Source organism: Semicossyphus pulcher, unplaced genomic scaffold (assembly GCF_022749685.1).
Source record: "Semicossyphus pulcher isolate SPU_LCO1_2020_fin unplaced genomic scaffold, fSemPul1.0.p SCAF_12, whole genome shotgun sequence".
NCBI classification, from domain to species: Eukaryota; Metazoa; Chordata; class Actinopteri; order Labriformes; family Labridae; genus Semicossyphus; species Semicossyphus pulcher.
In genome coordinates, this window is record NW_027211626.1 from 7,957,934 (window position 1) to 7,971,038 (window position 13,105).

Consider the following 13,105-nt stretch of genomic DNA (forward strand, 5'->3'; position numbering starts at 1 on the left):
ATAAGTCCATTTACCATTGACTCTGAAAGTCTTGTTCGTTTGGACAGGTGTGAACCAAACCAATGGACCATGGTCCGACAGAAAAATACCACATACTATGAATGAAAAAGCTAGGGATGGGTTCAAACATGTCAGTAAAGAGTTCACTCGTTATCATTGTATCCTCAGAAATCTAAAGCAAGACATCTCTTTACTGTAGATATAAAATACATGTTTGTATTTTCCAGCTTTGTCATTCTCTTAAAGCGCGTATTGCCAAAACATACTGAACTATGCAACAGTTCAGATGACACTCTGACTTTTATCTGATCGTCTTTCCTGCTTGTTGAAGAAACAAGCCTTATCACTAAGGCTTTTTCTACTGTAATCTTCACTTAACATTATTTCAATCATCTTATGTTTGAACATTTATAGCACACAAAATTGATATCAAATAACTAGACAGGTTTGGACATTATTGTTACATATTTTATTCTATTGCTCTGGGTAAAATACATTTCACATCAAGGAAATATATTTCAACACAATACAAAATAGAGGGAGGAAACACTGTGCACCAATACTGAAGGGGCGCCATGTTTGCGAGAGGTGTGTGGACATGAAATAACACAAACATTCATGGAGTGTAACAAAAACTTCAAGAGATTGTCTTTACATTTGTGCCTTCAGTTTGCAAAGGTTCGACCTTTCCTGTGACGGCATGCACAACCAAAGTTAGAACGTTGAAAAAAAGTCATATTTATTTTAGGATTTTATTTTAAAGTCAGTGAAATATAAGCTGAAAATATGACCTTTGATGTGATCTTCTCGAAACATTTGGTGTTGCACTGCAAAGGTCGAGGACCACTTCAGTTTTTAAAAAAAAGCGTACATGTTTCTGCATGAAAAAGTCGGCAAAAGGTCCATGAGATAAAGCTGAAAGAAAAAGCTACACACTTCTTGACCTCAGTCCTGCACGATTCATACCCGTCTCATCTTTGGCTAGATCTATGGGTGCGACATGTAACGTTGGTACAGTACAGTCACAAGCTGAGATACACGTTTACAAATGTTTTTACATGCCGACTAAAACCCTCCAGTTTTGTTCTTGACACTTTAGCGCTATTAATCCAAGAGCGGAAAAACTATTCAATGTATGAACAAAGAAATCTGCCAGACAATGAATGAATACAAATTAGGAGTGTCATGGTTCATTCATCATTATCCAGCATGACAAGCTAATACAATCTTCATAACACATTTTTAAAAGCTCCTTTTAAAGCAACACAAATTCATCTAAGCTACAGCAGCACAGCAAAGGTTACATAGTGCAGTTTTAGCATCAGCAGGAAAACACCCCAAACACAACACACAATAAGGACAAGCAGCACACATGAAAGAGAGAGGAAAGGAGAAGTCTTAGCTGAGAAGTTTAACGGTTGCTTAGGCGGTTAATGTCGATATGAAAATGAACAGTACAAGAGCAGCACAGAGAAGAGTTTAATTCCAAAGTGAGATATCCTTCATTTAAAAGTAAGACATCCTTATTCTCATGGAGAGTCATGTATGTTATAACAGTTCTTAAAGATAACTTGAGAGCACTTTGCAATCAAACCCTTTGATTTCAGGGTTGCATATAAACACAATCATTGTGCACTTCTGTTCCGTACAGACGTTCATAAAAATAGTTGTGCAGTTGCTACAGTACCTCAACACACTGCGTCAGTTTACCTTCAATGAATGATTGAGCTTTAGAAACTGAAATGATTATGGATGATTGATGGAGGTTAAGTTTACAATCTTACAAACATACAACAAACATCACTGTACACAAACACTGAATCACACTTGCTAATCTGTGACTGTGTTATCAAGTCTGGAGAAAACGCTCTTATCCGAGAGCTCATTAGCCCTAAAACAAAAAGTGCACTCGCTCGTTCGACATTGCTGTCCGATGCATATGAGGGGCCATCTGGTGGATTAACAGTGGCACACCTTGAAATTAAAATCTCTAAATTTCCTCGTGCATATGTGCTCCATATATTTTACATCATACATACATATATCTTATATATCTATAAATATATCCATGAAAAATATTCTTATTCTCACGTAGCCCGGACAGACAACACTAGCGTAAAGTCAGGTGATACTTCCTTACGTACGCCATCGTCAGTCGTGTGCTTGCAGAGCTCAGCCGACAATGTGAATACATTTAATCAGAGAAGCTCAAACTAAGCAACAACACAGTGACCCACTGCCCTCACCAAGAAGTAAGCATTTCCTATATTTATACTGTGTTGCGCAACATTAGCTACTTTCATTTGGTACAATGTGAATCAACGACTCTCGTGCAAACAGACTATTTTGCTGAAGGCTTCCAAGCTGTTTCCCCTAAAAACCCTGTATCTCCAACTGAACTGAAATGAGCTGGCTTTGACTTACTCATACAATCATTAAATTCGACTGTAGATTCATGCAACAACACATTGTTGTCCGCCTTTTGCACGCCCCTGCATTAAAAACACACAAATGGCCAAACTGATTAGATCACAGCCTTCCCTTGAAGCAACATCGAGACAACACGGTATATTCTTCCACCAAACAAACACTACCACCTACAACAATCAAAGAGTTCCATTAATATGCTCGTAAAGTGGTCTCAAATGATGAAAGGCCTTGACAAACAGGCTGCCATCGACGTGGCAACAGTACATATCTACGTTTATAAAAATCACACTCGTTAGTGTTCACTGGTTTACACTATGGCTGTGTTAGTGAGCTTTTGCAGTATTATACTTCCATATTTATGTACGTAGCACCTAATTACTCGGTCTTTGAATATGAAAGGGCTTAAGTACACTTAAAGGAGAGAGGATGAGAGTGACAAGCAACATTTAAAACAAAGAACAACATGAGAGGAAGTTATTCTTCAGGGGTTTGACTATTTAGAGATAATTAATACGCCTGTTTTTCCAGTATCACTACAAGCTGGAATCACAAGATGGAAATGAGTCAGTCTTGACATACTAGAGTCGGAGTGTAACGGCCTACAGTGCCACTTTTCAAACCGGAATAATGCAACAATAACTAGGAAAGAAATGGAAGCAAAAACTAAGAGAGGGAGAACACGAAGCAAAAACCATGTTACATTCAGAAGCAATAACACACGACTTAAAAGCACAAGCCTTCATTTTAAACTGGAGTTACAACTGAGTCATAAGAGGACTTGCATGAAACTGAATGCAACATAAAATAATGGAGAGTGAAACACAAATCAGTAACTTGAACTGCCACCCTGCAGGCAGTTTTGACCAAAGGAAGACAGAAAACACACCACGACACGATAAAAAAAAAACATCAGGAGACAGTTGTCTTTCTGAAGGAGCGCCATCTATGTACAGAGAGCTGTCAGTGATTTTCCTTCTCAGAGTGTTTGATTTCCCCTGCTTAATCCTCTTGTGTTCACAACGCCCTCCGCTGTTAAAACTTGGAGCAGCTCCATGCAATCAAATTCAGAATAACAAATGCAGCAGAACATGTAACAAAATATGCATAAATAATTTTTGTGTTGCTCTCCCACAGGACAACAGACGTGTGTATATATGCATGAGTGTCTGTTTGTCTTGTGTGTGTGCATGGAGATGTGTTGGCTGGTCCTACAGGCCCTTGTTGAAGTAGACCGTGGTGGTCTTGGGACTGGCCTGTCGTATCCTCTCCTGCAGATCTGCTTCCAGCCCGCTCACGCTCATAGAGCTACAAAGAGATGGTTGGATATGATTAAAGTGCTGTAAAAATGTTTAATAACACTTATTGTACAATTAACACCTCCTCTACAGAGGGAGAGTGATGCGACTGTTGGTACCTTTTCTGTGGGAAGAGGGCGCAGCACAGAGGAGTTGCAAACACCAGGCTGAAACAAGAGACAGAGGTTTTAGACAGTATTCCTTTTTGAAGTTAAGATACGGAAGTCTATAAAAAATCCCTATAGATGATGTGAGTGTAGTTAACTTACCACAGGCCGACCAGCCCCACCTGGACTGGAGCGTTTAGAATTGGGAACCGCTACAAGGAGACAAAATCAGAGAGTGAAGAACTGCAATGAATCCAACAGCAGACAAATTTAACATTTGTCTACACAAACATTCAATGTATGTGCAACATGTGGAATGCAACAGGTCTCTTTTCAGCCCCACTAAACACCAGCACACCCAGTAAATCCACTGGCTGAACAAACAGAATGACAGGCATGCATGCAGTCTGCTTACCTTCATGAAAGCTCTTTTCTCCAGAGCATTCATGATAACAGGCGGGATAGCTGTGGAAAAGAAACACGTCAGGTTAGGTCAGTCTGAATGAATAACTTCAGTCTGTGTCTTAACAGCGTGCAAAGTTCTTTTACTTCCTAGGCTGTTGACAGAATGTACTCTTATAATCTGTTTTTCCATATAATACAGCTGGTTGATGATGACGGCCATGTTTTAATGATGGATGATTACATGAGATGACAACTGCTGAATGTACAGGCTGTTTTTAGATACAAGTAGTAAAAATCAGTTTCACCTGCAATAAAAGTGTATTCATGCCCCTTGGTTAAAGTGGGGAAAAGATTTTGATGTGGCAAGTTATCATTTATACATCAAGCAGTTCTGGAGTCCTCTACCAACCTCTCAGAGAAGTGTCTGTCTGCTATTTAGTGCTGAGTATTTTACATTTTTGCCTACTGCAGTCAAAAGCAAAATGTTTAAAGTGATAATCTCAAAGATTTTCATGTAAATAAATGTCTGTTAAGTCACTAGCTATCGCCGAATGAGGTAACACAATGGTGATTGAGCCTATGGCCCAGTTAAGGACGCGTTTTCCATCAGCCAGCAGTGGTTGGTCTGCCAGAGAGGGTAGGCGGAGCTAAGCGGCTGCTTTTCCGCTCTCTGCAAGTGTTGTGAGTAAACAGTAATCTACTATGGCTGAACAAACAAAGAAAAGATGGATGACTACAGATACAACTTCAAAAATAAGTGAAAATCCAAAGAGAAAGAAACAAACTCGACGCTCAGATGAAGGAAACAGTCTAAAAAGGAAAGCGACCATCAGCGAGGAAAATCAAGAGTAACAACCGGAGCCAACCGTGGACGTCACACATGCAGCACTGTCTGGATATCTGGGAAGTGTGCTCCCGCAATTACCGTTTATCACCATAGGTGCCGCCAAAGAGAGCGAAACTGAGATCTTTGAGAATACCACTTAAAGTTGTTTTTAAGCCATCCTCTAAGAGAAGTGTCTGCTATTTAGTACTTTTAAACATTTACCTCTGAAATCAGCTGCCTAATATCATTGAGCATCTGGTGATCCCCATCCCTTGGTTATAGCCCCAATAAAAAGCAGATATAAAGTTGAGATTACCCATCGCTGGCACCGCCATGCCGATCCTTGACACCACCACCTGTATGATGGCCTGTTTGGCAGCGTTGGGAGACTCTCCTAACCTGTTTCCATTCTCATCTGTCACAGGGATACCGTACTTCAACTCCCTGGAGGAAGGGGAAGAAAGAGTAACGTAGAGCAGTTGTTGCATAGTTATCACAGATCCTAAAATAGGTAATTGGGTTTTCCTTGAGATCTCACCTCTGTCTCATGAAGGGAATGTTAATACAGTTAGCAGCAGCAACGGCAGCAAAGGGGACGAACCGGCTGGCGATAGGAGGGAGACGCTGCAAAGATAGGGCAGAATTATAGTCACATTCAGACGACCAAATCTCAGCACAAGATGTATCTGAGTTACTTTGTGTTGATTCACAATAACAGCAGTCATTACCGAAGCTAGAGACTTGAGTCCCAGGGCAGTGACTACAGCTCCAGTAGTAGCGCTGATGTAGGCTGCACCGAGCTGACTGCAAAGAGACAGATCTGTTAACACTTTTCACACATTATTCACCCACTTCCCTTTTCAACATTTTCACACACATAATAAGCTAACAACAACTGACTTGTTGTACAGCTAAACAAACTTGTGGCTTAGAATCTATCAGTTGCACCAAAGTGAAACATTTCTAAGTAGAGTTATCTTGGTAGGGGTGCAAATTCATGCTATGTGTGAATATGCAAAGGTGAAAAACAGGAACATCATCAAAAAAAAGAAGGCAGAGGATGACACAGTAACATCTAGCCTCAATGACATGCTTAATCCATGAAAATGCACTATTCATCATTTCTTATTCTTTAAATGTTCTGCATGCATTTCTGCAGCATCTGATGCATTACGTCACACAGGGAAGAGTTTGCAAATGCATGGTGACCTGACTTGACTGGGAGTGTATAACCTATGTCAGCACGAGTGCATGGTGACATGGGGCTGAACATGCTTAACAGTGGAACGTAATACCGCTGTGAGGGAAGGGGAGAGGACAGCAGCTCCCACAGCCTCCTTACAGACACTAGTTTACAGGGAGGACAGGAGGGAATGATCTAGAGTGGAAGTGAGAAGTCCTCCCTACTTCACGGTCATGGGGGCATCTCCGCTGCGGTTGGTGTAGTTGACGACAGCGTTGAAGGACTGGTTAACCCACTGCCAGAACACCACAGCCGGCGTAGTCCTGCAGACACGAGGGAACAACAAAAGTGTGTTTGAGGAACTGAGTTTTCACAGTCTATAGCACAAAATCCACATTTTTGCACTGTCAACAGTTCTACAAAATAACTCTACAGGTGTATTCAGTTATAACTGTCTGCAGCTTAATATGATTACGTGTGTTATTCTAGTCTCCACAGTAGAAAGAGTTGAGGATTATTAATTATGTTAAGCACATTGCATGTACCCTTAATAATTACTGCTTTCATGTTGCAGCTACTAGTGGTTTTAGCTGGTACGTAAATGTGAAAGATTCAGACTTCCGGTTGTTAGGTGATGCATTTGAAACCACAAAAACACATGTGGCTAGAAGTTCTCTGTTTGCTGTGACTGAAATCTTGCCCCGTGATCTCAGGCAGGTGAACTCACAAGTTTATTTATTGAGTTTGAACATCTTTTATCTTCACAGCCATCATTTATGTTGCTGTTACACTGCGAAACATGCTGGGTTAATACTGAAACCCACTTGAGTTCTCATATTCTTTCCTACACTTAATAATCTGATGTTTAACCTTATTTTAATTTGTTTCTTTTTTGGTACCTTTTTTTTTACTATTTTAAGTCACGGCCGCTGCATTGACAACCCCTCTCGGCCCCCGCATTAGACTGTGGGGGCCTTAAGCAGCTCCTTTAGCAGCAGACTGAGACACCCACCCTGCAAGAAGGAGCTCTGCCGCAGGTCCTTCATACCCACTGCTGTCAGACTTTATAACACCTCATTATAATGTAATAACAGTACTGCAACTATCATCCATCATTCACACTGCAATTAAACATATATTACTTCCAATATTGCTTTTATCAAATACAATGTTCATAAATGCTGTGCAATAATCTTTGCTACACTGTGAAATATTATTTGATCTCATTTCTGGTTTTAATCATGCGACACACCGTGTGTTTTTATCTTTCAAAATGGCTGTACAATTTTCTGTGCAGAAAAATAACCCATGCACATTGTGTGAATAGTTTTAGTTTTACTATAATTATTTTTGTTACTGTTATTATTTATATCATTTATTTTTTTATCCTTTTATGCAACCTGTACATTTCCCCTGTGGGTGATCATTAAAGCTCATCTTATGTGTCGAATTTGAAACTTCAGACTTTTGTGCCCACTAGTGGCGGTTTGCAAAAGTACCGCAGTTGTTCTGTGTGAATGTCATCCTACTGATCACAAGTCTGATCACCAGACCAAAATTTGTATCAATTTACTTTTTTGTTGTTAATCATGTGTTGTTTCCGCACAACATTCACATGACCTTACTGACGTCTCAGTCAACCAATGACTTAGCAGTATTCTGTAGTGAGAGTGATATTTTTTTATCTTTAAGAGGATTTTCACTCTGTCCAGGGATTAAAATCACTATTTTTATGCAGTGCTTTATACTGTATTAAGGTTTAATATTAAATCACATGGGAACTGTATCATATCCAGCATATTTTTTTTTCTTTCTTATATTTTCTATTTCTTTTGATTTGATCAAGTTATTTTAAGTTAAATTGAATGATGCATTGAAACTTCTGCTGTACCTGTAGAAAGTGAGCATGCAGCCTGTGATGGACATGTTCATTGGCACCTGAGCAGACATCCGGCCAATCACAAACATCTTCTCCCCCGTGTCAGGGTGGAAGGCGGAGTCGTAGACGTACTTGGCTCTCCAGAGCTCATCCTCCGTCAGACCGGGCTTCGTGGTGCCCGCTCTAAAAAGATCAAAACAGTGGAACGATGTGGAATTTTACACATACTTGCAAAAGGAGCCGAACACACAGAGGATATTCTTTTCATGTGAACACAAAGATACCCACATCCTTGAAATGTTTTCACAAATATATGTAAAAAAAGCACTCTACCTGTAGTTCTCCACGATAACTCGGGCCTCCTCCAGAGTTTCGGAGGACAGCAGGACGTTCCTGGGATCTGTGACCATGAAGAAGTGTTTGGCGCGCCCCATAAACGTGCCTTGATCCCATCTTGGCTCCTTGATGTTTATGTTGAGGGACAGCTCTTCAGACATCCTGGCGTTCTATGATTAATAGAAGACATGTTAATTAGCTCTCGCACTATGTCCTAAATTTATCCTGGATTTAGATATAAATACAAGTGTACCATTTTGACAGTATCAACTGCTCAGACTTAGAGATTAACGTCATATCAGATGGCTTAACAAACATGCAAACAGGCAGATCCAGTTAGATACTACTTCAACAGACCTGGCCTTGTTCCATCATTTTACTACTAATAGTGATACTAATGCTGTAATGATGCCAAACAACAACACACTCAATACTTTACTTTGAACAACATGTACTGTACCTGCTTTTAAACAAACCTTTTACTTTTTAAAAGTTGGTTCTCAGGTGTTGAATGTTGTCTAACACAGAAAATGTGTCTAAATATATCTAAATTACTATTCTTATTGGGAACTATCTGATCAAAGAAAAGAAATTGAATCTAGTTATCCAGCTGGACCATCAACACTCTCTGCTATTGTAACATTTTGGAGGGGATCAAATAAGGGTTGCGAATACCTAGCCATGAAATTATTATGATTAAAAAAAACCTAGGTCACACAGTTAAGCCTCCGCCTGTGCTCCATTAATAGATCTGCTGCAGTACAGAGCTGCAATGAGGTGAAGCCCCCTCCCCTCATCATTGAACAGCAAACATCACAGTACAACACTAATATTGAAGAGAAAATAAGCTGCCTTTTAATACATTTTGGAATATAAAAGACGCAGCTAACTGATGATATGTGTTGTAGTGTGTTGTGGTTCTCACAATTCAAAGTTGGGTGGTGTTTCTCTGAAAGCATGTACCAGGTTGTACCAGGTACCAACCTGATCTCAAATGTTCAGTCGTGTCTGTGTTTACAAGATAAAAAGAACTACAGTGAAGATTGACCTGTAGGTCGCATTTGTAGCGTTCGTATTAGTTCATTATAACCCCGTTTAGAGCTACAACTAAAATAATTATCATTATTAAAACATCTGCTGATTATTCTCCCGTTCATTTGTCCGCAAAATGTCCGAAAAGAGTAAAAAAACAAAAATACTCATGAGACCTCAATGACTAGTCAGTAATTCAGGCTTAAGACTATTTATTGCCAACTACTGTCAAACATTGCTTCATGTAAGTTTCTTACATGTAAACATTTGCTTCTTTTATTCAGAATAAGTGATAGTAAATAAGGACTGCTGGGCTGTTGCTGGGACAAAAGAAGAAATCTGAAGAAGCCAGTTTAGACTCTGGGGAAATTAATTTTTTTTTTGCCCTTTTGATATATTAGTCGAGTACTCAATTAAATGGAAAATAGTTTGCAGATTAAACAATATTGCAAATAATTGTTAGCTACAGCCTAAAGACCAATCACAATATCCTAAAGCCCATGATGACTACCTAAAAGTACCTTTTGTCTGTCTGTTAAAACCCAAAGATACTAAGTTTACCGTCACTTAAGACAATGAAAGCTGCGAATCATCGCGTTGTGAAGCTGGGACAAGTATATATGAGACATTTTTTACAAATCAATATAGGCGAGTTGTCAATTACATTTCTGTCAATTGTCTTATTGATTATAGACCAACAGTTTCAGTTATTTACCTTTGCAAATATTTATTGAGGGTACAGGAGACACCTTTTGGGCTAGGCTAAAAAACTGAACTATTACAAGTATGTGTGAGCTTATTTATGTAAGAGTACTGAGATAGTTCATGCTTTGCTCAGCCCATAAAAAGGCCATAATCACCTCTAGTAACATCTGAAGACTGCAAACTCGTAAAGAACTACCTCCAGGACGTACAAGGGCAAAATAACAGCTGATACCGAGGATTCAAAGACACAAACGTTGAATATTTTGCTGAACACACTAACAAGCTATGATTGTTGTTTTACTACTTTCCAAACCACTTTTGTCTGAAAATCGAAATGTTTAACTACAGAGACAATCAAACAAAAAAAATTGTGTCACATTGTAAGTAGCTGATCACAGAAATAGCGTGACACACACAGCGGCAGATGGGACTTCGGGTAGTCACGACACCCTCCCTGTCAGCAAGCCGGCTAACAAGCTAGCAAGGTAGCTGATGACACTATTGAAACTCAAACACTGGAGAGCATAAGGACTTAAGGAGGGCAGTCAACTCACATTTAATGCCATCAACAACAAATATAAAGCGTGACCGGACAACAAACAATTAAAACAAACCACTTTAGTGCTCACTTTGAAAACGAACGTCTGGTAGCCTACTAGCCAGGTAGTTCACAAGCTAGCTTAACTAGCATGCTAGCACTTTAGGTAGCGTTGCAAGGGCACATATTGAGACGGAGTTAACGTTAACGTAAAGTCTGATTTTGTTAGTAATGTATTAAAGATGAGGATTCAGTCAGCACTTAAACGTACCTGGTTTGCGCTCTTTGTTTTTGTGAAAATGTATGACCTCTCAATATCACAGCACCACCGGGTGGACCTATGCTGCCTTCAAGTACTCTTAGACTTATCGTAAACCAGAGCTTCATTACTAATGGCTGAGGTACATAGGACAATTAGTCATTAGTCTACTCTGTGTTGTATTGTAGCCTACTCTACTAAATTGTAGACCAAAAAAACCGTTCCATTGATCATAAAGTGCTATTTTTTTTCATATGACACAATTTGTGAATAGTCAGAAACACTCACCATTTCCTTCACTATGGTGCAGCAAATTGTTCTTTGTTATTACATTTATCTAGTTAGTTAGAGTTAGTTATCTGTCTTGTAACTTTATTTTAAGAATTTAAAAAAAGCTCACGGTGAAATAAGTAACATAACAAGTTGGAATCCTTAAATCGGAGCTACATAGAAGCCTTTGAACTCATCACTGTGAGATGACACTGTGGGCGGTGTTTGTCATGGAAGATATGAGTCGCTGGAAAATCGGGCGTGGAAGGTAGACAACACATGATTGGTTTTGAAAATAATTTGCTGGCTCTATTGGCCACTTTAAAAAAGTATCGAAAAGTTGTGCAGAAAACTCATCAAGTACGAAAAACCCCAACAATTATGAGTATATTTTTTATTTACATAGGCTGTAAGTCCCGAAAGGTTAAAATTGTGAATTGTGCGAACAAGATTAAAAGTTGTTCCAACAAGACAGGTTTTCATTTTTAGGAAACATATATTATGCTCCCACAAGATAATAATTTGTTCCTATGAGATATTTAACTTGTTCCAACATGATAGTAGCTTGTAAGCTTTTAATTAGGATAATTAGGCTATCTTGTTGGAACAATTATTGTAACCAAAAGATAATTAATTTGTTCCCCTTATATAATTAACCTGTTGCCACAAGATAATAACTTATGTGACAAGATAATAAGTAGTTCCTTCAACTTAGAAGATTCTTATGTGCACAAGATATTTCAAATGTGAATTCAATTAGTTTACTTAATCCTGTGCACAAGATTGTAACTTGTTCAAAATAACATTCAGGCTAAACTAACCAACTATACAAAAAGATAAAGGAAAAAATGTTACAAAGCTCCTACATAAAGCACATGTTCAAGGTCAAGTTTTCCTGTTCCTGTTTAGCCACACCTTATTTAAAGTTACTGATATGACTATAATTATAATACCAGTTTCCGGGATATTGAGATCTCCAGAGATTGGGCTCTGCATTGATATTACACAGCTGGCCACAGGGTGGGGTTGTTCACCCATCTCAGAGGCATCTTAATGGCAGACAGAAAGATCCACTGCTCATTTTCCAACATGCACCTCTCTGCAGTTTTACTAAAAAATATTGGCTTAATTAACCCATTAATAACAAGGCTCACTTGAGGACAAAGTGACGTAGACCTGAGTCAGGTTTATTATAAAGTTACTGTACTTTATCATCGCTAGTCAGCCGCTAATAGCCGCACAGCTGCAGGGGATTATGTAAAAGGCTTACACCTCCTAATAATGGTCACCCAGAGAACAAATGAGGTGGCACTAATACTCCGGTTGTCCAATAACAAAGCGTCAGCGAGGCGGACCAGTGAGAGTCTGTCCGAGCTCATCCGGCACAACATGGACACAACAGGTAAGGCTGTCACACTTTGTTCTTTTTACTTTAAATGTGATGTTAAAGTTGCTTAACGGGCTTTTGTTTTAAAGGTTTCACCGTGCGAGGTATCACAAGGGAGACGTTTGGACGCCTTAAAGTTTACCGACAAGGCTCGCTTTAGTAGACGTTGTATATTTTTATAGCAACGTAAACAAGTAGTCAAGAAGTTTAATTAGTTAGTTTTAAATAATGGATAATAATTAACTTCAAAAACTAGGCCAATTGTTTGTGTTTACTTTCTCTTAGTCGCTGTCCATGGTGCTGAAAAAAACACAAGAAAAGGACAACGTTACTTTTATCCTATGAAACGTTATCCAGGATCTAATGGTTATATGTCATAACTGTGTTCAAATAAGTGCGTTTTTGAGCATGCATTACTCTTGACAGCATATTCTTCTCACTACAGATATCCAT

General features: G+C 39.1%; 1 protein-coding gene across 2 annotated transcripts; it reads right to left on the bottom strand.

Moving 5' to 3' along the window:
- Nucleotides 1-446: 446 nt before the first annotated feature.
- sfxn3 (sideroflexin 3) lies at nt 447-11,123 on the bottom strand. 2 transcript variants are annotated; one of them, XM_069658852.1, is made up of 11 exons: nt 11,004-11,123; nt 8,459-8,631; nt 8,138-8,308; nt 6,471-6,569; nt 5,792-5,867; nt 5,602-5,687; nt 5,380-5,507; nt 4,248-4,297; nt 3,995-4,044; nt 3,845-3,892; nt 447-3,735 (listed from the first exon to the last, which is right to left on the bottom strand). In XM_069658852.1, exons 1-11 carry the CDS (start codon nt 11,121-11,123, stop codon nt 3,639-3,641), a joined length of 1,098 nt encoding a protein of 365 aa, XP_069514953.1. In that variant the 3' UTR covers nt 447-3,638. The 2 variants fall into 2 exon arrangements, with proteins under 2 accessions (XP_069514953.1, XP_069514952.1); XM_069658851.1 differs by having other exon boundaries at nt 11,008-11,084.
- Between the last annotated feature and the right edge of the window lie 1,982 nt (nt 11,124-13,105).